Source organism: Gekko japonicus, unplaced genomic scaffold, assembly GCF_001447785.1.
Source record: "Gekko japonicus isolate JY-2015 unplaced genomic scaffold, Gekko_japonicus_V1.1 scaffold368, whole genome shotgun sequence".
NCBI lineage: Eukaryota > Metazoa > Chordata > Lepidosauria > Squamata > Gekkonidae > Gekko > Gekko japonicus.
The window spans coordinates 258677-285719 of record NW_015176462.1 but is presented as its reverse complement, the minus strand read 5'-3'; the positions used below and the strand labels follow the sequence as shown (position 1 = coordinate 285719).

Here is a 27043-nt window from a genome sequence, read left to right as displayed (position 1 = left end):
TACAGTTTGCCATGCACCTACTAGCAATTTCTCCCACCTGACAGTTCCAAAAAGAAAGGCAACTAAGGGGACTCACATTAGATGTTTAGAACAATCATTCTAAACAGTGTAAGCATTATATATAAAATTAAAATGTGGAGTCAACAGCTCTTGGCTAGTTAAATTGATGAAATACCGAGATCTGTTTTTAGTATATCTTACTGTGCATGTTTCAACATCAACTTTCTTTCTAGCCATTCTTATGACTATATGGTACACTTTGCTGTCTTAAGTGAAACTCTAATCATAAGCTTTACTACAGGCATCTCAACCAAGTAATTTCCATTCGTTATAGCCACACCATTGTCATTCTTATCTACATATACATAAAAGAAAGTCCCCTCACCATAAAATCAGTGCCCAGGCCAAACCCCTGGACCTAGAAACACACAATTTGGGGAGAGCACTCCTACCATGACGTAGATGCTCACTAAGAAGTCTTGCTCAGCAGGACTGCCTTAGTGCTGCTGCTGGTCCAGCCTCCCCAATGTCTTTAAACACACTCCCCGCAACACCAGACAGGCGGGTGTCTGTCAGGTGTAGGAGCAGGGCCAGGGAACTTTAATCTATCAGGGAGGCTGCCTGAACAGAAACACCTTAGCAATGCTGCTGGGCCAGCCTCCCCAATGGATTTAGACACACTCCCACCCACCCCTCCTCCACATGACAGGTGGTTGTCTGTCAGGGGCAGTGGAGGAGGAGGAGAGGAGGAGGAAATTGGATTTATACCCCACCCTTCACTACCCAAAGGTGTCTCAGAGCGGCTTACAAACTCCTTTCTCTTCCCCTCCCCACAACAGGCACCCTGTGAGGTAGGTGGGGCTGAGAGAGCTCTGACAGAAACTGCCCTTTTTCAAGAACAGCTCTTATAAGAGCTACAGCTTGCCCAAGGTCATCCAACCAGGTGCAAGTGGAGGAGTGGGGAATCAAACTCGGTTCTCCCAGATTAGAGTCCCCGCACTTAACCACTACACCAAACTGGCTCTGTGTTGAAAGCCATTGAGGAGGCCGCCCAAGCAGCTTCACCTTAGCAATCGTGCTGGCCCAGTCTCCCTGATGCCTTCATACATGCTACCCCTCCTACAACTGACAGACAACTGCCTGTCAAGGGTCGGAAGGGGCATGGAGTCCTTAAAGCCATCAAGGAGGCTTGCTCAGCAGGACTGCCTTAGAGCTGCTGCTGGCCCAGCCTTCCCAATGCCTTTAAATACAACTCCCCTCCCCCTTACACCAGACAGGCGGGTGTTTGTCAGGTGTAGGAGCAGGGCCAGGGTACTTTAATCCATCAGGGAGGCTGCCCCAGCAGGATCATCTTAGTGATGCTGCTAGCCCAGCCTCCCCAATAGCCACACTCCCACCCACTATGGAAATATACCCCAAATTTGTAGAAAAGTGGTTTTCTGTATTAGGTTATTTAACTTCTCACAATGTGGGTTCTAGAAAATTAGTTCATATGAACTTGCTTAATATGTGATTGCTTGGATGTTGTTTTGAACATGTAGTTATGTCCCACTTCTTAACATAAATAAGCATTTTTGCAAAAAAAAAGGTATGCCCTGCACACCCTCCCCCCCAAACCCCTGCCCAGGCCAAACCCCTGCATCAAGAAACCCAAAATAAGGGGAGCGCAGTCCTACTATGACATCAACCCCTACTACAAAGAGATTTCTGAGAAACACGGCCCCTTAAGAGGATAAAAAGGGGGCAAAATGTGTTTCCCCAATTCTTTTCCACGCGTCTGGCAGGCTGCTGCCTCCTTGCCCCCCACGCCCCAACTGCTCAACTGTGTAGCTCAGAGTTCTGAGGCAAAACCTGCCTGCTTGCACCCACCTCCCTCCTGATTGCTCAGCTGTGAATCTCAGTAAAAGACTAGGTGAGGGTGATTTCAGGCAGAGCTGATAGTGAAGTTATCCATGGACTGACTTTGCTAGCATGGAAAGAGTCTATCCATAATAGGGTCACACCTCATAAAGGGAGCTTTCTCAAAAAAAAAAAAGACAAAACGGGAATTAATGAAGCTATTTTTTCCCCACTCAAGTTACAATTCTGACAGGAAACCATGCTAAAATCCTTCCCCCCATATGCTACAGGAAATGCTATACATACAATGCCTTTTTTGAAACAAAGATGGGATGAGAACAAAATGCAGAATCTGGTTAATACATTCCCAAGACAGCCATATTTGTAGTGTGTGGGGGGGTAGCATTATTTCTGGATTCTGCCTGTTCTTCCTGCTGCTGGAAGAGAGAACTGACCACTGTATCAATGCTTTGATGACATTCAGAGTACACAGCTGCAATGCACTCTCTTTTGGGGGCTACCCTTGAAGTCAGTTCACAAATCTGAACAAGCTGATGGTTTATCGGTACAAATCAGCCCACTGTCCTAACTTGATTGTTGCTGTCTAGCTTGTTTCCAGGATAAATTTAGGAGCTGGTTTTCAGCTACAAACCTTAAACAATCCAAGTCTTGACTTAGCACAGGGAAAATCTCATCCCCATACAACACTCCCTCTCCATTTTAAGACCTGCCTACAAAACCTTGCTGTAAAAACCTTCTTGTCTAGAAAGTAGCCTAGCCACCAGATACAAACCTTTTCTTAAGTAGCTCCAAAAATCTGGAATGCCCTTTGGCTCTCTCATCTTTACAACAGGAAAAATTTTGTATTTTCTTATATTTTGAGCGGTTGTTCTAAGCCGTTTACTTATGTATCTGCAGCTTTAATGTAGAGTTTGGGTTTCTAGTTTTAATTGTTTTACAGTATTCTTTGTTTTACCTTTATACTGTATCTTATACTGAAAGGTGGTATGAAAATATTGTAAATAAATTACCTGAATTTGTAAGAATCTGTTGAACAGGAGTAACACCGGCAGGCAAAGCCAAAGTAGCTGCAGTAGCAGCAGCACTCTGAAAGGAAAGAAGCTGGTTAGTAGAAAAAAACAATTATACTATACACTAAATTTAAAACTGTACAGCAGTACAATCTGTGTATTCTATTCATTGTATTTCTCTGTATTCAAACTCTTATTATGCCCTTCTCCCACCTCGAGTATTACTTCAAGGAGAAAGGATTTCTAAAGCCACTAGCAATAAGTGTAATCCTCTGTTCTTGATTTTAAAAAGACCTGATGTATAGTGTAAAACATCATTGCTATAAGATCTGTTCTCTTCTGTATAAGATAGGAAAATTTATTTACTCTACCATTCACAAAGACTCTATGAATGAAATGAACACTCTTGGTCAGATGATGATATATAGTGAATACAACCAAGTTAAGAAAAGCAGTTCAATTGCTGATCCTAACAGGTATGTGTAAAACCAAAATGACTAGCAAATTGTATTCTGAGGGTGTTCGGAGTTCCCAGTTAGACTACCAGCAGACCTAGGTTCTTAAAGCTAACATATTTAAAGATTCTTACTCTAGGTGCAATATTTCATTTTAATGATGAAAACTGTGATATACAAAATATTCTGCTAGATTTAAAAAACTATGTATTATTAGTGGGTTTTTTGTTTTGTATTAAGTTCCAGACTACAGTTTGTAATCATCATGGAAGCTGGTTTGACTTTGAAGAAGACAAACGAGCAGAAACCTGAGTGCTTGTCAGTTGAAGTGTCTTTTATCCTTTATGGTTTTCTATCACATAATTGTTGGAATTGTTAATTGGAACTGTGAAATTATTTTGATAGATTTATCATTTAGTTTATGGTTTTGTGTGCATACATCCAGTTGAACTATTTTTCAGCTGTAATTTTTTGACTCTGTCCACATTGTGAAATATAAGTAAACTTATTGAATTTTGCACAAGTTGTAAATAAGTTCATGATGTGCAAGCATTGTGAAATATAAGTCTAAACTTATTGAATTTTGCACAGGTTGTAAATAAGTTCATGATGTGCAAGCTATAAAATTGTCAATTAAACTTTTTGACATGATTGTTAAAACTACATTTGATTTATAGATATAATTTCTAGAAACATTATTGCATATAAGTGACAGCCATTAATCACTGTTTTTCTCTATTTTGTAACTCATTACGCTGTGAACCTGTTCATGCTATTTAGATTTAAAAAGTTAAACATTAAATATGAATTAATGGCTGCCTCAAACTTTTTTTTGCAGAATGGTAATAAAGGTTAAATCATCATATATATGGTGCAGTGTTAATCTGCATAGTAAAAGTTAAGTTTTTCTTTATGCAGACTATACAACTAAACCTGTTCATAAACCATTGGTCCTAGGACATTGCATGTCTTCCAGACATAATCTTACCATGCTTGAAGCATTCATGTGCTGTATCAGCTTGGAGTCTGGCACAATAACTTGCGGTTGAGGTGCTAACAAGAAAAAGAATAGTGATCATTCAATTCAAAACAGAATAATTTGCCATTGATTATTATTAAAACATCATTTAACATTGTCATATCTAAAGCTTAGAACAGGGCTTGGCAAATTTTAGGAGCCAGGTAGCTATAGTGTCTAGTATTTTCAGCAGTGATTTTATTGTAGCTGTATTCAAGTCCAGCAGCATCTTGCAGAAGTATAAAGCTTGTTTATTATTTCACATCAGAATACACTGTGACATAAAAACTGATGTCCATGAAAATGTCTATGAAATTATTGTCATTGCTTGCTTATGTTAACTTCAGATCATTCAGTGGTGATAGATGAATTCATTTCTTAACCAATTGTCTCTTATATACAACTGAATGGAGCTTTTTTGAAACATCAAATTTTGAGAAATTATGGAGAAGTTTGCTTAGGGTTACAAGTTAGCTTCTTGTTGTGTTAATGACAGATAAGGTTACCCGATATTTTACTTATATACTACAACATTTTGTTATACCTTTGTCATACCTCATACCCTGCCACATATTTTGTTAAAGGTGCTATTGGACTCTTGCTCTTTTCTACTGCTACAGACAGACTAACATGGCTACCTATCTTGATATATCTTCATTCAATGAGATCGTCTAAAATGATATCAAGTCCATGCTTCCACCTTGTGCAAGGGAATGCCTAAATTACTTGGTTGCATTTTTAAAGGGATTTTCTACTTCACTCAGCCAAGATTCAGAAATTGTTCAGTGCCCTAGCACAGGATTGCAAGCCTAAGACACAGTGGTCCTGTTTTAAGATGTTTTAAGATTCACAGAAACTTCCCCTTGTTACAACTAAAGAGACAGCAATTGTCAAGATAAATATCTAATTTTTATCCCCTTCCTCAAATAAAAAAAAATTGCTTAAGACAGGTAAGTAACAGAAAACACAGTAATAAAATACCAACTTCAATAAAACAAATCATCCAACTAATTAGCAACAAACTAAAACAATCCAAAATAAAAACCAAACATCACAAACCAAAGCTAAACTATATACCTGACAATGAAAAGGCCTTTGTTTGGCAATCTACCCTGGAACCAAGAGAACTGAGCAACTATCAACCAATCTGAAATATATAATCCTTGAGGTTGCAGGTCTATCGCTTATGGGTGCTGCTGGATTCAGGCCTACTGCTGTATAAGCAGGAAACAATGTTCAGAAGTGCCAGAAGACCTGGTCAATGTAGTGTGCTCTGGTGATGTCTAGATTAAATTACTGCAATGAACACTATGTGGAGCTGCCCTTGGAGAATGTTCAGAAGTTTTAATTGTTACAGAGTGCTGCAACCAAGATGCTGACATTTTGAAAGGGTCATAGGGACCACATCCAGTCATGGCCCATCTACACAGGCTTCCAATTTGTTTCTGAGCCTAATTCAAAGCACTGGCCTTTAAATCTCTAAATGGCTCGGGACCAGTATACTGTAAGGACTGCAAACTGCCATACAAACTTACATGAACAAATATGTTCATTCTCTGAGGCCCTGCTTTTGGCGCTCCCACTTTCTGAAGCTAGATGGGTGGCAACTTCAGAGAAGGTCTTCTGGATCATGGTGCCAAAATGATAGAATGCCCTCCCCAGGTCAAGACTTGGTGGCTGAACAATTGTTTCCATTCTCGTTTATTCAGTGAACCCTGCTTACGGCCTTTAAAAAAAAATTGCTGCATTCTGTTTTAGGTATGTGCAAGCCGAGGCACCTCATTCTATTATTGGTTAACCATCCCCTTTTAAGATTTCAGATGTTTCTGCAAATTATGGGTGTTTTTCAGATTTGTAGAAAGATGTGTCTTGTTTGCTCATGAATCCAGTCACTGGATTTAAGTATCCAAAGGTCTGACCACACTGAGAATCAGAAATACTGATTCCCCAATATCTGACAGGAGGAATCCCAGCAACTCAGTCTTTGTTTAATTCATACATCAACAACCAGATCAGTCAAAAAGATTACTGCATACACATACACGGCCATGGTTATCCAAGTGGCTCCCAAAGGTAATGGAAGAAGCACTTAGAATGTAGTACACGATCTTGCATCTGAAATGTCAAAGGAGGGGTGGGGGGCTGATAAATACATTAGTAGTAGGTATCCAGACTAGAAACTTCAAAATCAAAGGCAAAAAGGGTAACGATTTCAGTTGGTAATATGTTTAAGTGTGCATCAGTCATAACAGACAAATAATATAGCCTCTTTTCTACAAATGTAATGGGTATTCTCAGTGGTTATGTCAAGTGCAGGCTGAATCCTCTATCCAGATTTCCTTGGTGGAACAGTTAAGTGCTGAAAATTCTAGCTCTGACAGAATATATACAGCTGAACAGAGTCTTGCCCTTATGCTATAGGCTGATGGGGCAATGTACCTGGCATTCTCTCTTTCAAAGATGCCTTGGAATTCACAAAAAATTGCTAGGAAAATGAGGGGAGCATAGCAATGGAAGTAGCTCCAATAGGATAAATGCCCTGCAGTCTTCACTGGAAGTCTCCGTGGAAGTCTCTATGGAGGAAAATTACACCAGGCTCTAGGACCACATATTTTGTGGCCATTATATACAATATACTCGGCATGCCCAGTATCAATGCAATGTGGGGACAGCAGATGAGCCTGAGTTTTCTTCCCAGTGCAGACTTCCAGTGGTACTTCAGTTTTGTTGCCATGAAGACTTCAAGATCCAGGCTACTACATAGTCCATAAACTTATCCTGAGCTTCCAAGTAAGCAGACCTCACTGAGGAAACATAATTGATACAGGTAGTAAGCTGAGACAACACTACTGGGACTCTTCAGAAAACGGAAGGCTTGGGTCACCTCTGGTAGCTCAACTAGACAGGCTATTCAAGACTGATTGAGTCACTTGTCCCTTTTTAGCAAGAACTAAAGGATCCAGAGGGAGGGGAGGCAGCATGGTATAGACCAATTTCGGAAGCTAAGCAGGGTTCCTTCCTGGAAGGCAGACCACCAAGGAAGACTCTACAGAGGAAAACAATGGCAAAGATGCGGGAAGGTTATGTTAATCAACTTAGGTTTGCAAAGGACTGAGAGATGGAGCAGTTTCAGACTCCACTGGGCTTAAGTTCCCCAGACTCACTCCAGCATCCTTCCATAGACTCAAGTGTTAATGAAGAGTCCAAGATACATGAACACTGAAGTCATCAGGCAGATGTGTGTGCCCTAAATAATCCTCAGCTGCCTTGAACCATGAAGAAAGGTGAAGTATAAATGTTTTAATACATATATTAGTTAATAATATAATTAATATAATTAATTATAATATAATATTAATAAATATTAAAATAAAATTCTACAAGACTGGAGGAGGGCAGATGTTATCCCAATTTTCAAAAAAGGGAGGAGGGATGTCCCAGGAAACTACAGGCCAGTCAGTCTGACCTCTGTCCCAGGGAAGACACTGGAGCAGATTTTAAAGGGATCAACCTAAAGGGCAACTTGGTGATCTGGGGAAATCAGCACAGATTTGTCCCCAACAAGTCCTGCCAGACCAACCTCATTTCCTTCTTTGATCGAGTGACAAGCTTATCGGATCAAGGGAATGCTGTTGATGTTGTTTACCTGGATTTCAGTAAAGCTTTTGATAGGGTTCCCCATGATGTTCTGATGGGTAAACTAAAGGACTGTGAACTGGACTGCAGGATAGTTAGATCAATAGGGAACTGGTTGGAGAATCGTACTGAGAGAGTAGTTGTCAATGGCATTTCATCTGAATGGAGCAAGGTGTCCAGTGGGGTGCCACAGGTCTCGGTTCTGGGCCCAGTACTTTTCAATATCTTTATAAATGAACTGGATGAGGGAGTGGAGGGGCTACTCATTAAATTTGCAGATGACACTAAATTGGGAGGAGCAGTGAATACACCAGAAGATACAGAATTCAATGAGATCTGAACATGCTGGAAAAGTGGGCGGAGGTGAACAAGATGCAATTTAACAAGGATAAGTGCTGAGTTCCACAACTGGGTAACAAAAATGAGGAACACGCATACTGGATGGGGGATACACGTCTGAGTAGCAGTGTGTGTGAAAAAGATCCTGGGTAAGGGTGGACTGAAAGTTAAATATGAGCAGCCAGTGTGATGCAGCGGCAAAAAGGCTAAAGCAATCTTGGGGTGTATCAACAGAGGCATAACATCCAAATCATAGTCCCACTGTACACTGCATTGGTCAGGCTGCACATGGAGTATTGAGTGCAGTTCTGCAGGCCTTACCTCAAAAAGGATGTGGACAGAATGGAGCACATGGAGAAGAGCGATGAGGATGATTGGGGGCCTGGAGACCAAGCCCTATGAGGAAAGGCTGAGGGACTTGGAAATGTTCAGTCTGGAGAAGAGGAGGTTGAGGGGGAACATGATTGCTCTCTTTAAAGTATTTGAAGGGCTGTCACTTAGGGGAGGGGAGGGAGCTGTTCCTGCTGGCAGCAGAGGATAGGACTCGCAATAATGGGTTTAAATTAAGGGCAGGAAGGTACCGGGTGGATATTACGGAAAACTTCTTTACAGTAAGAGTTGTGCAACAGTGGAATCAGCTGCCTAGGGAGGTGGTGAGCTCCCCCTCACTGGCAGTCTTTAAGCAGTGTCTGGACAAACACCTATCAGGGATACTGTAGGCTGATCCTGCATTAAGCAGGGGGTTGGACTAGATGGCCTGTATGGACCCTTCCAACTCTGTGATTCTATGCCCTACTGAAATTTGAAATAGCAGGGCACTGTTCCAGTACATGTCCTTGTTGAGCCAGTCAAATTAGGTTATGGGATTAATGATGACCCTAGGATGTGGCAGTATTAGCATAGCAATACTTGTAAGAATCACTGAATATCCTGGCAAATGTAGTCTGGAAGGCATTCCAGCTGATGAAGAGGGAATTCTTCTTCATTTACCAAGATCAGGACCATAACCATCTTGTGCATCAATAGCATAGTGCCAAGTTTGCACCAGGAAAAGCAGCTTACATGTGATGGAAGCCATGAAAATAGCTATGGATGACAAGGAACTGTTCTGGCAGCAGAACCCCACTGTGAACCAGTACTGTGTGTGCCCTGGATGCAGAAAGCTAATTGCACTGTTAATGGTTCTATATCTGAAGTTGTTGGTTTTTGAGAACAGCAATCTGCTTCAGCAGCTTCTAGAGTCGCATAGCTGAGGCATTTTCAGTCATTCCTCAGTTAGAAGCCAGATGGGATCAAAGGGATATAAATTCACCAGCCCTCAGCAAATGTCAGACTCCGGGCAAGAGCTGGTTTATAATCCATAGTCCAGAAGCAAATGGATAGTCAAAAGCAGGTCACAGTCAAGTTCCAGGCAGCAATCCAGGACCAATGAGGACAGAGGCAGGTACACAGTCAGAATTAGTGAAACAGTAAGTTCCAGGCAGAAATGAAGGAAAAACTATCCAAGCAATATTTTCCATCAAGAAGTTAACTGTCCAATCTAAGGACTGAGCTCTAAGGCTAGAGCCTGGTGAGCAGAGACTGGCCCCTGGAACCATCTGGCTGTGTGCTTGTGTAGGCTCAGGCTAAATGGCATCTGCCAGGTTTATAATGAAAAGCGAATGTTGGGGACATGGGACCTAAGAGCCCAGATGCTGAAAACACTGGTTCGAGTCCAGCTTTCACTGTCTTACACCATGGGCTTTCCCAGCATTTTTGATAGCATAATAAATGCACAGTTATTATTTAGGTACTGCACAGGGCCAAGACATCTTTCTTGAGCCAGTTTGGTGTAGTGGTTAAGTGCATGGACTCTAATCTGGGAGAACCGGATTTGATTCCCCACTCCTCCGCTTGCACCTGCTGATGTGACCTTGGGTCAGTCACAAGCTCTGGCACAGCTGTCCTTGAAAAAGAGCAGTTTGTGTCAGAGTTCTCTCAGCCCCACCCACCTCACAGGGTGTCTGTTGTGGGGAGGGGAAGGGAAAGGAGCTTGTAAGCCGCTCTGAGATTCCAAGTGAAGGGCGGGGTATAAATCCAATCTCTTCTCTTCTTCTCTTATTCCTGAGAAATGACCCATTTCCCAACATTCTAGAAGCAGTATTTTGACTACAGAAAAATGCTCCAAGTGTACTGGTTTGGCTATATATACAATGATGGCTCAGCATATGTTTTCCCATGCAGAAGAGTCCCTTGTTTAATTCCTGCCATCTCCATTTAAAGGATCTATAGCAGAAGGTGTTAGAAAACCTTTCTCCAGAGAGCTACTGAGTTAAACATTAATGAACTAGATTCAGGTGGGTAGCCATATAGGTCTGAAGCAACAGAACAAAGTGTGAGTCCAGTGGCACCTTCAAGACCAAAACAGTTTAATTTGGGGTTGTATAGAAATATTGCTTCTATATTCACATGCCTTCTCCTGTGATGTCTTTCTGATAACATGCTGTGCCTCTCTTTCCTGTTGCAGGCCAAATGGTCCAGGGCAGACCAAATGGCCTGAACAACCTCAATAGCCATGCCATATAACCACACATTCTTTAACACCTCTAAGTGGAAGAGTCAGACTTCAAGGCGCCTGCTTTAAGGCTACATGGGCCATGTCACATACATCATGGAGAAGATGGAGTTTGGGTCATGTGACTGCAGGCGTGGTCTCCAAACTTCTAGCCTATCCCCACACGCAGCTATGACAACCAACAATTGGGCACACCCATGCCCACTCGCAATGGCCACGGCTAATTGTGACTGGAATTGGGCTATAATTGATCGATCCCTATGGGAATGAGAGCTTTGCTTGCTCTGGCTGCTCTCTTGCTTAGCTCTCCCTTCTTCCTCCTGCTGCCTGTTTTATTGCACCTGGAAAGGCTGCCTCGTGAGAGACAAAGAGTTGCTTTGTGAACTGGAGCACATGGGTGCAAGGATGGGATTTCTCTTCAAAATCCCTTGGTGTCTAATTGGACTGTATACATTGGACACTCTTGGAATATGAACACTTCACTGGTAACTATGAATATCTTTACTGTGTAGTTAAGGCACAGAGCCATAGGTTTTTCTTGTTTTCAGTAATCTCTTATGTAGTCTGTTTTGCTATGCTCTGTACTGAATAAAAATTATTCTTATTTCTAATGGGTCTCTGATGTTGTAACTTGAATTCCAAGGCTAAATCCTGTGGCCTAAACGCTCCCCAGATACGCTACCATTGGAGAGTAAAAGTCTGCATCTCTAGATTGAGTTGCTAATATGTTCTGTTCCAGATGCCAACTAAGGGTTTGGAATCTCTCCCTTAGGAAAGGCAGGGACCAATGAAAAGAGGTTCTGGTGGCACATTGTTCTGGAAACCAGAGAGGATATAGACCATCTCGTGGTTTGTTGTTTAATGTACTGTAAAAGTACAGGGTTCCCTCCCATTCCTGGACTGGCCTGGGTGGGCAAATACCAGTACAGGGGTATAAGCTTTTGTGTGCATGCACACTTCTTCAGATACTAGATGGACCAACAGATGGCTCTGTATGAAGCAACCGCATACAAGCACAGAGACACTGTCTGGAAAACTTTCCAATGCTTCATGTTTCCACAGCAGATTTTCCATTTCTAATTATTCATGGTTGAACATAATTAACAACAATGAATGGATGCAACTGCCAATACAATATTAGGGAAGCTTCAGAGTTTCAATGTTGTAAATAAAGTTTTTTGGTGGGCTATTCCTAGAAACTGTGTTTTATTACTTGAGGGAGGAGCATACCACTCATATAATAATCCAGTGCTTTAAAAATCAAATTATGAATTCTCCTGATTTGTTATACAGATCAAATCAAAACCACAGCTAAAATAATATCTAATTCTGAACATGACTGTAATAAAGATAATTAAATTCACAGATTAGAGACACGTGAGAGAATTTAAAAGTTTCAAAATGCTAGATCTCAGCACCTATTTCAGATTGCCTTGGCAGCTCAGCTAATCCAAATATCCACTGTCACTTCTGTCACAAAAGTAATTCCCCAGTGTATGTAAGCGTTTGCATTTATTTTGGAACTGTCATCCTGTAAAAGGTAAAACCTCTTGTATAAGTGATTTCAGGATTGTAATCCAAATCATTGAAGAGCTTTATCTATCAAGCACCTGTATGTAGTTGCCTTCCAATGTGATAGCTGGCAGCTGGGAACTGTCAAGGTAATTGGTTGACAGTTGGTCATCTACAGCTCAAATGTCAGTTTGACAGCTAGTGATCTAGACCTCCTCTCAGATCAGCTAGGTTAAGTAACTGATCATCCTGATTGGTTACTCAATTAGCAAGGGACAGCTGGGCTAGCATATAGGGCAAGCGTGAAGAAGCCAGAACATACACATGAAGACATCATCCCAGGACAACATCATTATTGTGCTAGTGGATGCAGACTGGTGAAGAGCACATGAAGTTGGAAGAAGGACCTTCACACTCTTCATAACTTCCACTTTTGCATCAATGCTGTGGGGAGGACTGCTACTCAAAACATTCACTTTGGAGCCGTAAGCTGCTGAGGGTTAGTGTCTAGAGACTAGTTAGAAAACTCTTGAGAGTCCCTTGGACTGCAAGGAGATCAAATCAGTCAATCCTAAATGAAATCAACCCTGACTGTTCCCTGGAAGGCCAGATACTGAAGCTGAAGTACTTTGGCCACCAAATGAGAAGGGAACACTCACTGGAGAAGACCCTGATGCTGGGAAAGATTGAAGGTAAAAGAAGAGGACGGCAAAGGATGAGATGGTTAGACAGTGTTATCGATGCAACAGACATGAAATTAAGTGAACTCTGGAGCATGACAGAAGACAGGAGGGCCTTGCGTGATGTGGTCCATGGGGTTGCAAAGAGTTGGACTTGACTGTGCGACTGAACAACACTTTTAGTAAATAAAATTCTAAATTCTGTTTTTAAACATTGGAGTGAATTACTAGTCCAGAACCCAAATTCATTTTATTCCAGTGCTAAATTTATTCTATCAAAAAGAATATTTTTTTCAATTGGGTATAATTAAATTTCTTTTATTTAATTACATCTCAGCCAGTTGACATTGTTGGGGCTCCCCGATGTCGTGACAGTTTCATCAACACTGGAGGTGAATTGGGAAGGGGGGAGTGGAAAGGCAGGCAAGACAAAGGAAAAAGAGAGAGGGGTGAGTAGGAAGAAGCAAAGAGCAACTGGGAAGGGTGGGGATAGGGACTGCAAGGAGTTACAAGCAGAAAAACAGAAGAGCTGCATGATGAATGGAAGGACAAACGATATGAAAAGTGGCAGATGGGATAACCCAGGTAGGTGGGACAAATGGACAGAACAAGGAGAAGGAACAAAACTGTGGGGGCTGTGATGGGCAAGGAAGAAGTCCTTGCACAGCCCTCACTCATTCTTATAAATCTTCTCTCTTGCATGGAATAAAGAGATTTTGTAATCACCAATCAGCTATGGAATAATGCAAGTGATAAGGTGCCCATAGGTTCTGTTGAAACAGATGCATGGGCAACCATGTCCACAGCACATCGTGTACAGTTCTTTGGGCATGCTGAATTTAGTGTGTCAGTTTTCAGAACCTTCAGTATCCCCCCCCCCAACAATGTAAAGGAAGTACATGCCTTTAAAACTTTACAAGTATTATCCCAATCAGATAATTTCCAAGCAAAGTTTTGAACTTGTCAGATTATTTAAACACCACACTTGATTTATTTTCCCCAGATCAAATACTTCAGTTACTCTGGGAGCAAAATTAACATTGGGTACTTTCAAATTTGTGTACTAAACGTAAGTTAAAATAAACATGCTAAATCAGATCACACTCTATTTAGAGCACTGGAAAGTTTTCCAACTCTAATTTTTCCAGACAGACCACATCACTGTACTCAAAATGGGGAGAAAGCCAACCTATGAGAGTAAGATCATGCATGCCTTCTTCCCTATGAATAGAACAAAATCCGTTACTAATTTGTATTTCCCCCCCGACATATTCCTATGACATGAGTATGTATATGCATGGCTAAACCTGTCCATGACCTAAACAACAGTCCCTAGACCATTTGCAACAAAATAGCCAGTGCCTTGCCAGACTGCAATCCTCATATTAGCTATTTCACTTGCATAATCTTCAGCTTCAGTAACATCTTCATATAGAATAGTTACAAAAAAATCAAGAGAGATAGTTCTAAAGCATTGTTGCTTGGCTGAAATGTTTGCTACCTCATGAAGTCTTCCTCCAGTGCTCTGCATATTCAAACTACTGTGTTTTTGGAGAATACCTTTATGACCCACTGAAACTTCAAAATGGGGCAAGATCTGCTAAGCTGTGAAAAACTGAAGCTAGAAGAGTTACAGAATAAGTGGGAAAGAGAAAGATTTAGAGAACGTGTTCCTATTAGGCTTCACTTGTTCAGAAAAACTGCTGCTCCCCCATGTCCCAAGAAAGCCAGTAAAGGACTCTGCTTGTACCTTGCTGTGTTGCAGGAATAAGAACTTGCTGTGTCTGGGCCTGCTGCTGTACTGTCTGTTGTGGCTGGGGTTGCGGGTGATGGTGATGATGGTGGTGCTGCTGCTGTTGTTGCTGCTGCTGTTGCTGCTGCTGCACTTGCAACAAGAGCTGTTGTTCCTCAGAATGGAATCCATCAACAGCCTTGGACTGCAGCAGTTTGTTCTCCCACAGCTGTGATTAAAAAGAAAAAAATGCTTCAAGCAAATGATTAAGTGAAGCAGATTACACTACACCATTATTGATCTACGAGACTATTCAGAATCTATTCAATTTCCAGGAAAGGAGACCAGAGATCCTACATTTTATTCTCTTCTCTTCATTATTTCACTTAACACACTCTTCTATCCAACTATATCATCAACCAGGTACAACATTTCAAAAGTTAGATGGGTAGGGGCTTAAGGCAGTTTCTAAAGGAAACTGAAAGCAGCTAAGAAACAAAGCTCTCTTCATTATTGACCATTTATACACCATTATTGATCTACGAGACTATTCAGAATCTATTCAATTTCCAGGAAAGGAGACCAGAGATCCTACATTTTATTCTCTTCTCTTCATTATTTCACTTAACACACTTTTCTATCCAACTATATCATCAACCAGGTACAACATTTCAAAAGTTAGATGGGTAGGGGCTTAAGGCAGTTTCTAAAGGAAACTGAAAGCAGCTGAGAAACAAAGCTCTCTTCATTTTAACTTCAGAAGTACTTAAAAGTACACTACACTGGAGCAAATAAAGCAAACATGCAATGCTCATCATTTTCTTGGAAGATATTTACAGCTTTGTTTTTTCAAAAATAGGAAATGTTAGCACTATCTGAGATATTTTAAAAATCTAATAATTTTGTTTACCCTATTGTAAATATATTACTTAACTAAAATTTCATTTGCAAGACATCAATAATTTTTCAATGTAATCTCAATGTTAGTAGAGAAGAAAACGTTGAAAAAAAGTTCTGGAGAACAAGCTTTGTTTATTTAAAAACCAAGCAATAGCTCATTTTTCATCTTTACTAAACAGTTATGTGGTATATATTACGGCAACTGTATTTCATTTTCAATACCAGATGCATCATTTTGGAGAAGGATAATATGAAGAATCTTAAACAGAAGCAGGAAAGAAACTACACAATTAAAGACCTCTACAAAACATAAACAAAATAATCACACAGTGCATATATATATAATTTTCATGTGAGAAACACAGAAATCTGAAGTAACAGTGCCATAAATATTGTGTGAAAATATCCAAAAACTCCACTTAAACATTTGAAGATTACATAGATATGATGGTTATATAAATTGCATAGATGAGCTCCCAGGTACTACTTGTTTCAAAAAGTGATATTTAGTTCTAAACTTTACCATTAATTGGAGATCAGATAAGTGGTTCATGTTTTGCAACATGACTAAGAATTAATCAAAAGTATTTGCTATTGTAACAATGAAAAGAACAATAATGATGACCAATTTAAGCAGATAATCTTTCCTCAAACCAGTTGCCTTCAATGTATAAGATGGTCAGAGATGCTTTTGTACTGGAAACTCTATTCCCTTTTCTGATTTTTGTATCTTAAACAGATACATATCTTCTTAAGAGACAGAACTGTACTGGAGTGCTGGAGTAGCACCATGCCCATAGCTATAGTGGAACCTCTCAGGACTCGCTCCCCCCCAACTTCCTGCCAGGGCCCCTCAACTTACTGCAAGGAGGCCGCACGGTCTCCCCTTCTCTGTGTGCCTTCCCTCTTCCGAGGTGTTTAGCGGGCAGGGGGTGTGCAGAAGGAGCCCAGGAAACCAAAGCAAACACGCCTCCCCTGGGACAGCTCGTACTGTCTGCCGCTCCCCATGGAGAGCCCTGAGCGCTCCTGCTGCTGAGGGTCCTTGCAGAGTGGTGTGGGGAGTAAGCATCAAGCCGGGCTCCTCCCTTCCCCTCTCCCCCACCCACACCAGGAGGTAAGGAGGCTGCACACTCTGCACTCAATTATCAAGCCAACAAGCCTTGTGGGGGGAGTGAACTCCAGAATCAGAACAGGCAGCAAGGGACCTCCAAGTGGAGACAGGTGCCTGTCTTAGAGAGGTGCTCCAGAGGAGCCCATCAAACTCCTCCAGGAAGCATCATCCTCCCAACCTCCAGGTAGTCTGCTCCCCGGAGGCCCTGGCCCCGGATCTCCCTCTCCCATTCCAGGAGCAGAGGTGCCCAGTTAGCCAGTGCCCCCTGAGAAATTTAAATGCCCCCCAACTCAAATATTCCTGGTTACGGACCTGAGTAGCACACTGGCTATCTCCCTGGTTCAAATTTAAGCCTTGAATTCACTAGATAGCCATAGGCAGCTACTGCAGCAATTTCCCTTGCATGAACTTGTAAGAATTCCAGGAGATGAACATGAAGCACTTTGAATGCTTGATAAAGAAGTATTAAACATAAAAGTAAAGCCCTTTCCCAGGGCCAGATTAAGGCCAACTGGTGCCCTAATGTTGGGGAAACTACAAGTGCGGGAACCTTTTCATGGATTCCCATCCCCACTGTGATCATTGGGAAGGGAGAGAAACTGGCAGGGATCCTAAATGCATAAAGGAAGTGAGATAGTTATTTTTTAAAATCCTCTTATTTATTGAATTTTAAACCCAAAATGTAAAACCTTCCAAACATATACAAACCTGGTATGCAGCATACAAAACTGAATTCTTAATTCAATACTTATCATTCTATGTACAGTGTAAACCCAAAGAAATAAGGAATATATTCTGGCTACTGACATCAAGGCCCCTGGGCACTGATGAGCAGCCCCGACCATTAGTAAACCATAGGCATACATCTTTCTTGGACCTATAGCTGCTAACATACCTACTGATGTACCCATCACGTAGGACTGCCATGGACGTGATGCAGGCCAAAGTACAAATGACTAGAGCTGGCCCAATGTACCGATCCAAATCCCGCCCCTTCTTTCTCTCTCTAGGGTCAGGAAGCTCACAGAAAGACAAGGAGAGTCAAGGAAGCTAGACTCAGATACCCTATGTATTGTGATTCTGATAGTGGCACCACTCACTCCTGGAATGTATAAATACCCTCTAAGGCAATCCCCCCCCATTTATAGGGTTATCGGTACCAGAAGGCCACAGCATCAGCGGAGTTCTGAAGCCTCCTGGGAAACCGACCAAAGATTCAACTACAGAAGCTATTTACTATAGAAACAGGTTTAGCAGGGGACTGAGGCTCAATCCAGGCCCTAATTCTGGGACACCTAAGCACAGCCCAACAATGGTGTCCCTTGGCCCCTCCATTGCTTAACTGATAAGACATTAAAACTCAATATGTGCTAAAAATGAAATAAGAGATTAAAAAATTCAGTTTTCTTCCAGGCCATCCCCCAAGGCAGACCCCACAACTATATTAAATAGGAACTTTTGAATACATTGTATTTATTTAACACTAAATAGCAGTAAGCACCTCTGTGGTGCCTTGGTGTCCTAAACACATGCTTATTTTGCATAATTGTTAATCCAGGACTGCCCTTTCCCTATATCAAGCTCTCAGTTTAAGGGAAACAATGCTTTAAGTAACCTGCAGTAAACATAACTTACCGTTTTCAATTCCACAAGGACTTGCTCATCAACACCCTCATCCAGAAAGACTTCTCGCACATCATTGATAACATCTTCAATCACAGACCTATATAGTTTAGGCTTTAAAAAGTCACAAAAACCTCTTGTTAAGCAAAAATCAATGCTTGGAACACTTCAAACATTTTGAGGAAATATTTTGTATATTTGCATCATGATGAATTAGTGATCTAGCTCCAGAGATCATTGTTGATCTTTGTATGAACCCCATATTTGTATTTTAAAGCTTTCATTCAAAACAGGTCTATCAAACAAGAGCTCAGTTATACTATCTCATTTGTTAATATTGAAATGGTTTGATTTTACAGACACAGTGCTTTTATTGCAAAAACAATTCACGTATGTCAGAAACTACTCAACAACACTGCACTGAACTCTACTATTTCAACCATATATTCCTAGTTGAAATACAATCTGTGTTTGGAAGGCTATCCATCTTATTTCTCACTCAAGTAACTTTGAACCACAATTTAACCAACCAAAGTACTAATCTAGTCCATGCCAATTTGTCAGTTGGACTAAAACTCTAGTTCACAAACTCCTTGAAGGTAAAAAAAATAAAATAATAAGATTCAAGATACAGTTCTACCCATACTTACTTGACTGTAAATCCCACTTACTTATGAGGATTTACTTCTAAGTAAATGCCCATAATGTCAAACTGTTAGAATAATTTAGCACTGCCAAATTAGAGTAGGCCATAAAGCCAGCTATTTCAATTTGACTAAACTATGAATCAGAGAACTAAAGATGCTTAAAACCAAACATTTCAGCATAAAGCTGCCAATGGGGTTAAAACAAAATCAACAAGCCTATTTCCCCCCATCATAATTCAGCACAAAAGACATTTAAGATAATGTGAATCATAATCAACTTTATCACACAAATAACAGCCCTAATCTTGGTTTTGTATGCAAAACTACAATTCTATGGATGTTTACATAAAATAAAGCCCCATCAACTTTAGTGGGGGCTTACTTCCAAGAAAACTTGCACAGATAATAACTAGAAAACACGGGGCACACATTTTTTTGTTAAAGAGGAAGGAAATTGTCTCTGTTTGGCATAACGTGTAAAAAGACATCCGAAAAGACAAACAAATGAAACTTAGCAGTACACCATCCGCATTGCTATTCGGCAGCCGCAGCAACTTTAGTTTTAGAAATGAGCAGCGGACTAAACAGAGAGCGCGCGAACAGCCTCGTCAGTGACAAAGCGAGCGCCTTTCGGTCTGTGCCTGAGCAGCGCAGGCACCTCCCTGGCTGCTCTCAGCGGCTCTCTCCCTATTTAAAGGCTGATGTGGTGTTTAAATGGAGAGGCGGTGACGTGGGGCTGGAAAGCACCTTCCCATCCTGGCAGAGTCTATATTAGAGAGCGGCAATGGCTCTATATAAACAGGGCAGCCACAGGGAGGAGGAACACAAGGAGCAGGGAGAGAGAAAAGCAAGGGGAAGCCATGATGGATCCGAGAGCACAAAACAGAAGCGGCCAAATCGGCAACAGACCCTCCAGGCCTCCGGGTTTGTCTACAACGACTGGGGCGGGCCGGGGGGGATGGAGGTGAATCGGAGTTTGGATTTTTAAAATGTAGAAATCGTGATAGGGAGAGGGCGGAAAGCGGGGTTTGTTTGGGGTTTTTTTTTTTGCTTTCGTGTGACTGCTTGTTGCAAACCTCTGTGAAACCGAGACTCAACCTCGGTAGTAGCCGATACGGGAAGCCGAGAAAGGAGGCGGGAAAAGAGAAGAGGGGTGGCTCGTTACTATTTTTTTCTTTAAAAAAAAAAAGAATTCTTGACCAAACGAAGACAAAACCTCCAATGGACCAGAAGGCGGCTTCTGAATGTCATATATATATATATATATATTGCAGAGTGAAAAGGGTGGGGGAGAGAAGGAGGAGAGGGAATCTTCTGCCGGGCTGAGGTAATAAAAGTGCTTTTCAACCTTCCGTCACCGTCATATACATATATAGATCTCACACGGAAAAGAGGCTCCGCGGATGGTTTCGACCACCGACATATTAAAGTAGAGAAAGAAGAGAAATAAAAAGAAAGGCACACAGAAACATTCTTTGAGGAGGAAAAAACAACCACCCAAGAGCAGGCAGCCCACCACCGTCTCCCAGGCTGCGAGAGAGAGAGAGCCGTCAGCAGAGCCTGGCTCCGACCCCCCACCCCAGATTCCGGCGTCGGCCCGGGAGGGTCTGCGGCTCGTCCCGCCGTCTCTCTCTCTCTCTCTCTCGCCGCCGCCGCCACCACCGCTGCCCTCCACCCGTCCGTCCCGCCCGCCCCGAGCGGCCTCCCGCCTCCCCTTCACGAGCCCCTGCCCGGCCCTGGTCCTTACCACGGGGTTTGTATTAGTCGAGTTCGCCATGTCCCGCGCCACCCCCCGGGCAGGACACTCGCCCTAGTCACACACACCCACCCCCACCAACGGCGGCAGCGGCAGAGCGGGCAGCGGCGACACCCCCCACCCCCGGCAGACAACGGCCGAGCTCCAGCGGCCTCTCCTCCCCGTCCCTTTCCCCTCCGTCCCTCCTCGCGGGCTTCCCCCCTCCGTCCGTCCCCCCCGCCGCTGGACGGGGAAAGCGCGTCAGCCGCCCTCCCCCGCGGCCCGGCCTTGCACGGCGGCCCTTGGGCTGCAGCCGCCAGCCGCCTGCTCTGCTCGCTTCGCCCCTTTATATAGCGAGTGCCGAGCAGCTGCGCGAGCGGCCAGCGAAAGGGGGAGGCCGACCGAGGGAGGGAGAGCGAAAGGCCGCGAGACGGAGCGAGACGTTAGCCGCCTCCTCTCTCCCCCTCCCTCGAGTCACGTGAGAAGGGCCGGGGCCATGACTCATACCGAGGAGGATGCAAAGGGAACCAATGGAGGGCGGGGAGAGAACACTCGGGAGTCACACACCGTCATCGCTGACTTCATGAACACTTTCGGTCTATGATCCAACGGTTTAAGTTCCAGACTCAACAGCAACGGCTCGTGGCAGCAAGAGAATCGTGGCCGCTAGAACATCTGCGTTCCTTTGTACGCCGTTCTGGCTTTATGATGCTGCCGCCGGGAAAATGAGAGGGAGACAGCGGGAGCGTCAGGCATAGATTTCACTTCCGAGTTCCATGTGGACGTCGCCACGTGCGGGGCAAGGAACTGATGAGTAGAGCGTGACAGTAACGCCTTTCTAGGCCGTGCTTGTCCGGCATCTGTTGGCTGCGCGGGACCTCGAATCGGAACCGGAAGTGCCTGTATGAGTTTGTATAATCTTCCAACACCCCTTTATTAGCAGCTGCTTCCGCCAGCGCCAAGGAGAGGAACGATCTCGGAAGGCGGGTAGCTGCTAAATTTGCGGCTCGGAAGGCGGGTAGCTGCGAAATCTGAACAGCTTCTGTGACCGCTGGTTCCGCTCTCGAGGAAGACTCGCACGCATCTGACAAGCTGGCTCTTGCCGCGCTTTCAGACAAGTTTTCTTCCCCCGACCCTCAGTGTAAGGCATGTCGATGCAGAGGTTGCGTGCAACTATATTAAGAACAGCCCTGCTGGATCAGAGCAATGGTCCAGCGTCCTGTCTGGAGTTCCTCTGGAGGGCCAAACAGGCATAGGGGCCGAGGCCTTCCCCTGATGTTGCCTCCTGGCTGGCTCTGGGATTCAAAGGATTAGTGCCTCTGAATGCGGAGGTTTCCCTCAGCCACCATGGCTAGTAGTCCTTCATGAATTTGTCTAATCCCCTTTCAAAACTGTTTATTCCTGTGGCCATCACTACACCCTCTGGCAGTGACTTCCACATTCTAATCACTCTCTGTGTAAATTACTATTTCCTTTTGTTCGTCCAGAACCTACTGCCCATCAGCTTCATTGGACACTGTTCAGATCTAGTATCTTTCCACCCCATACATAAGTTTATAAACCTATATCACGACACACACCCCTTAGTCCCAGACTTTTCAGAGTTTCCTCGTAGGGAAGGTGCTCCAACCCCCTAATCAACCTGGTTGTCCTCTCCTTTGTACTTTTTCCAGAACTGTACACAGTATTCCAAATGAGGCCACACCATAGATCTGTACAGGTCTACAATATTGGCTGTTTTATTCTCAATCCCTTTCCTAAAAATCCCTAACATAGAGTTTGCCTTTTTCACTTATAATAGACAAGAAACACACCATGCAAAAAATGTAATCAACCAAATATGTCTTAAATATTGTATATTATTAAGTAACAAATACTATTTAGTACACAAACCTAATATACATATACAATTCCATTCACAAATGGAATCCATAAATTCTCTAAACAATCCTATACCATGTACATTATTACCGTGGTCCACAGTAAAATCCAAAAATAAACCATGTCAATACCTCTACAAGCAACCAGAGTAATACAAAACGATGTGCAAACTTTCATATTCTCCAAAACTCATTAGGCTGGATGTTTAAATAAAGGTTTCTGTTATTATTTGATAGTTTGCATGCTTGTATGTGTCATTCACTGTCTGCTTCTGAGAATTCAGGCAGTTTAGCTACATAATGCAGATGGAAGGCACATGAAATAGAAGTTTTGCTCCATTACCTTAAAGGGTCTGAAAGATAATTTACTAGGGTGCAACTAGTTTTTTTTAGAATAGAATATTAGTGCCCTGGGGACAGAAAATACATTATTTTTCTAATAGTCATAAGAAACCACTGTGTTTCTCCACAAAAATACATTGCCACAGCCACATTTTTGATGTGCAGTATTTCAACCAGTTACAAAACTGGATTATAATATTTTTGAAGAATTTAAACAAAAATCATATTTGTTTTAATGTACATAGGAGCATTCTTTAAACACACTCTCCAAGTATAATACAAAGCATTAATTTTTAAGCTTGATCCCATGCATGATTGCTCAGAAATAAATTCCAAATTCAGTGGGATTTAATTCCTTGTAATTAAATTTAGAATTACAGTAAATATTAACACTGCAATCCTAAAAAGACTTACACCCACCTAAGTCAATAGGCTTAGAAGGGTATATAACTGCTTCAGATGACACTGTAAGACTACAAATCTTTACAGAGTGTGCTTAAGACCACTGATTTCAGTGGGTTTGTGGCTACCTAACTGCACAGGTTTAACTTAGGATAAAAATTATTTCAGAGTCAAGTCATACTTTTTTGACTTTATGTGAACTGTAAAATCTGGATGCTGCTATGCACTGCTCTGACATTGTGCTAGAGGCAGGGAATAGTAAAATGTGGCATTCACAATGCAATGTTAAACTTTTCAGATTTTCCCAGCCATATTGGGATTCCCATACATTAGCAAGTACATAAAAAAACGTAGAACCCATTTTAAACCTTAGAAGTCTGGATCTGGTTGCTGTTAAGCATTGCCATGTTGACTACAATCTTCAGTCATAAAAGTTTTCATTTCCCCCCAGATAACTTTGTTCAGTGTTTCATATTTTATAAAGATAGATTCTAAGGCATCTCTCATCCCAGGACTCTTTCTAATTTTTAAATTTACTCCTTTGCAAACAAAGGAACACGATAGATCTTGTGTTTTTCTCTCGTTATTCATACGTAGGAATTTCCCCAGGCTGGGGTAGTTTAGATACTATCATGAACACAGGTGGCTGGTTAATACTCTAGGGTTTAGTTATGAAAGTAAGGAAGATGTCAAGATCTCAGGACAATAACATCTAGGCTGTATTACACCATACTCTAGAATCTAGATAATGTAGCAGCCAGGTACTATAGTCTGTTCATCTTAACTCTACAGGATTTCAGATTAGGTTTGCTGATATCCATATCCTCTATTAGTATGGGAAGAACAATCTAGATCTTGTACTTTATGTCTTGTCAACAGCTTAAGCAGTGATATAATAGCTGCAAAATAAGTTTCAGATAATGGCTTTCTAGAAAGTTGCTAACATAAGTTTATTTTTAGTTGATTGGAGAATTTAAATGCTCGTAAGAAACTGTATATGGTGTTTCAGAATTTGAATGCAAGTTCTAAAGGTGTACCTGGACTTTAGAGTGCTCTAATATACCCAGGATGACTCTGTGATCTACCATACTGGTGCATGTAGATGCTTATCTCTGGCATATCTACTTTCCTGTCTATCCTCCCAGGCATTGTAAAACACTTTGCAATGATACAAAGGGGAATGAAAGGACATTGCTTTGGTGGATGCCAAGTCTGGAGTCAATGCAAAACTACAAAGCAGTAGGTAGCTCTTTAAAAGCCTGTTTCAGTTGTTGTATTATTGAAACTACATTAGGGTTCCCAACTTGGGGTTGGAAAATTCCAGAGGATTTGGGGGGTGGAGCCTGAGGAGAGTGGCGTATCGGGAGGGAAGGGAGCTCAGTGGGGAAGCCCCCCCTTTCAAATCTGCCATTTTCTCCAGGGGCACCGATGTCTGTGGTCTGGAGACCTAAGTCAATGTGATAAATAGTAGAAGGTCACAGCCACAAAAAGCACATAACAAGACACATAGGAAGCTGTCAGGAACAAGTGCTATACAAAAATGCAACAGAAATAACAAACAGATGAAATTGACCAATGAAAGTCCTTTAGTGAAAGAGAATGAAAGAATCTTCAACAATATGGACTGAAAGGTAAGTAGAAGATGGGTTGATGAAAATCCCCGGAGTCAAGTTCCGTTTTGAAGAAACTTCCTCTGAACAACATCAATTCTTCTGAACAACCTTAATAAAATACAAATATATACAACCTTTCAGTCCATATTGTTGAAGATTCATTCATTCTCTTTCACTGGTCAATTTCATCTGTTTGTTATTTCTGTTGCATTTTTGTATAGGGCTTGTTCCTGACAGCTTCATATGTGTCTTGTTATGTGGTCTGGAGACCAGCTGTAATTCTGGAAGAACTCCTGGCCCTACCTGGAGGTTGGTAACCTTAATTTTTTGTAATGTGACAATATGCTACTTGGTGTCCTTCTAATACATTTGGTCGCAATTTTGCATGAACATGGCAATGTAAATATTTTTCAGCCTTGGTACTCACAGTCAGAAACCCAGATTTGTGGCAGCCATGTGTTTGTATGTGCAACAAAGCTGGTCACTACTACAGTTGGCTCTGTTCATGCAAAATTGCACCCATGCATCTCAGGAGGATCATGGGTAGCACAGTCTCCCATTACGCAAGGTTGGATCTGTGAAGAAAGAGTATTACGCAGCTTCGATTGCGTCTGCGAGCTCATGCCCAGCCCAGTTGTTTAGAACAGTTCGGTCTATGACGACTCTGCCCAGTTAGGGAACTGGACATTAGCTGTGAAGCTTCTGTGAGCTATTTCGCAGATAAGGTCTTGTTGCTCCGCTGTGACCTCCCTGCCACAGTTGAGACAGTGAGTGAACTCAAGGCTCCATGTACATCTTCTAGTCAAATTATGGATCAGTTCAGTCCACTCAGGCTAGAGTAAGTTGACAAATTGCTCTTGACTGTACGTCCCACCATGTGTCTCCCTGATCCATGCCCATCGTGGCTAGTTAAAGCTGGTTGTGTTGGGCTCCAAGGTGCCCTATGGGAAATTATTAATAAGTCCCTCACTGAAGGCCTGTTCCCTGGGGCACTTAAGGAGGCCATGGTTCGTCCCCTCTTGAAAAAACCATCTTTGGATCCGGCCAAATTGGCTAATTACTGGCTGGTTTCCAACTTGCCCTATTTGGGCAAGCTAACTGAGAGGGCCGTGGCAGTCCAGTTAGCTTCTTGGATGACACTTCCACCTTAGATCCCACCAGTCCGATTTTCGCCCAGGACATGGGACGGAGACAGCACTGGTTGCCCTCATGGACAACCTCCAGAGGTATCTGGATCAAGGTGGATCGGCAGTGCTGTTGTTGTTGGACCGGTTAGCAGCGTTCAACACAGTCGACCATCAGCCAATGATCTACCACCTCGCCAACTCTGGAGTACAGGGGCTTGCCTTGCAATGGCTCGCATTCTTCCTTCAAGGTCGGGGACAAAGGGTGCACTAGGGGAACAGCTGTCCCAAAGGCATCCACTGATTTGTGAAGTGCCTCAAGGGGCGGTGCTTTTCACAATGTTATTCAACATCTACATGCGCCCCCTTGCCCAGATTGCCCAGAGACATGGGCTGGGGTGTCATCAATATGCGGATGACACCCAGCTCTATCTGTTGTTGGGTGGCCAGTCTGACTCTACGCCGGAAGATCTGGGACTGGGCGTTACAAGCTGTGTCTGGCTGGCTTAGACTGAGCCAACTGAAACTGAATCTGACAAAGACAGAGGTCCTGTGCCTGAGCTGGAGTGGCCCAAGGGTAGGGATCCCACTCCCGACCTTTGATGGGGTGCCACTGGTGCCAGTGCCAGAGGTGAGGTGTTTGGGAGTGCTCCTGGATGCCTCCTTAACAATGAAGGCCCAGGTAGAAGCCACTACCAGGTCAGCCTTTTATCATCTTCGGCTGATCAGGCATTTGGTTCCCTTCCTCTAATGCAATGACTTGGCAACAGTGATCCATGCGATGGTCACCTCGAGATTAGACTACTGTAATGCTCTCTACATGGGGCTGTCCTTGTCCCAAATCTGGAAGCTACAGCTAGTGCAAAATGC

The 27043-nt window shown here is 42.7% G+C and overlaps 1 protein-coding gene across 1 annotated transcript in view; it reads right to left on the bottom strand.

The window, feature by feature from the left end:
* Positions 1–21141, bottom strand: part of GTF2A1 (general transcription factor IIA 1) — a 32531-nt gene extending 11390 nt beyond the window's left edge. Inside the window, exons 1-5 of the mRNA XM_015427031.1 lie at positions 20825–21141; positions 18443–18544; positions 14815–15025; positions 4314–4378; positions 2871–2946 (exon numbers count right to left, since the gene is read on the bottom strand). Of these exons, the coding sequence (XP_015282517.1) occupies positions 2871–2946; positions 4314–4378; positions 14815–15025; positions 18443–18544; positions 20825–20854 (484 nt within the window). The 5' untranslated portion in view covers positions 20855–21141. The remainder of the gene's footprint in view (positions 1–2870; positions 2947–4313; positions 4379–14814; positions 15026–18442; positions 18545–20824) is intronic.
* Between the last annotated feature and the right edge of the window lie 5902 nt (positions 21142–27043).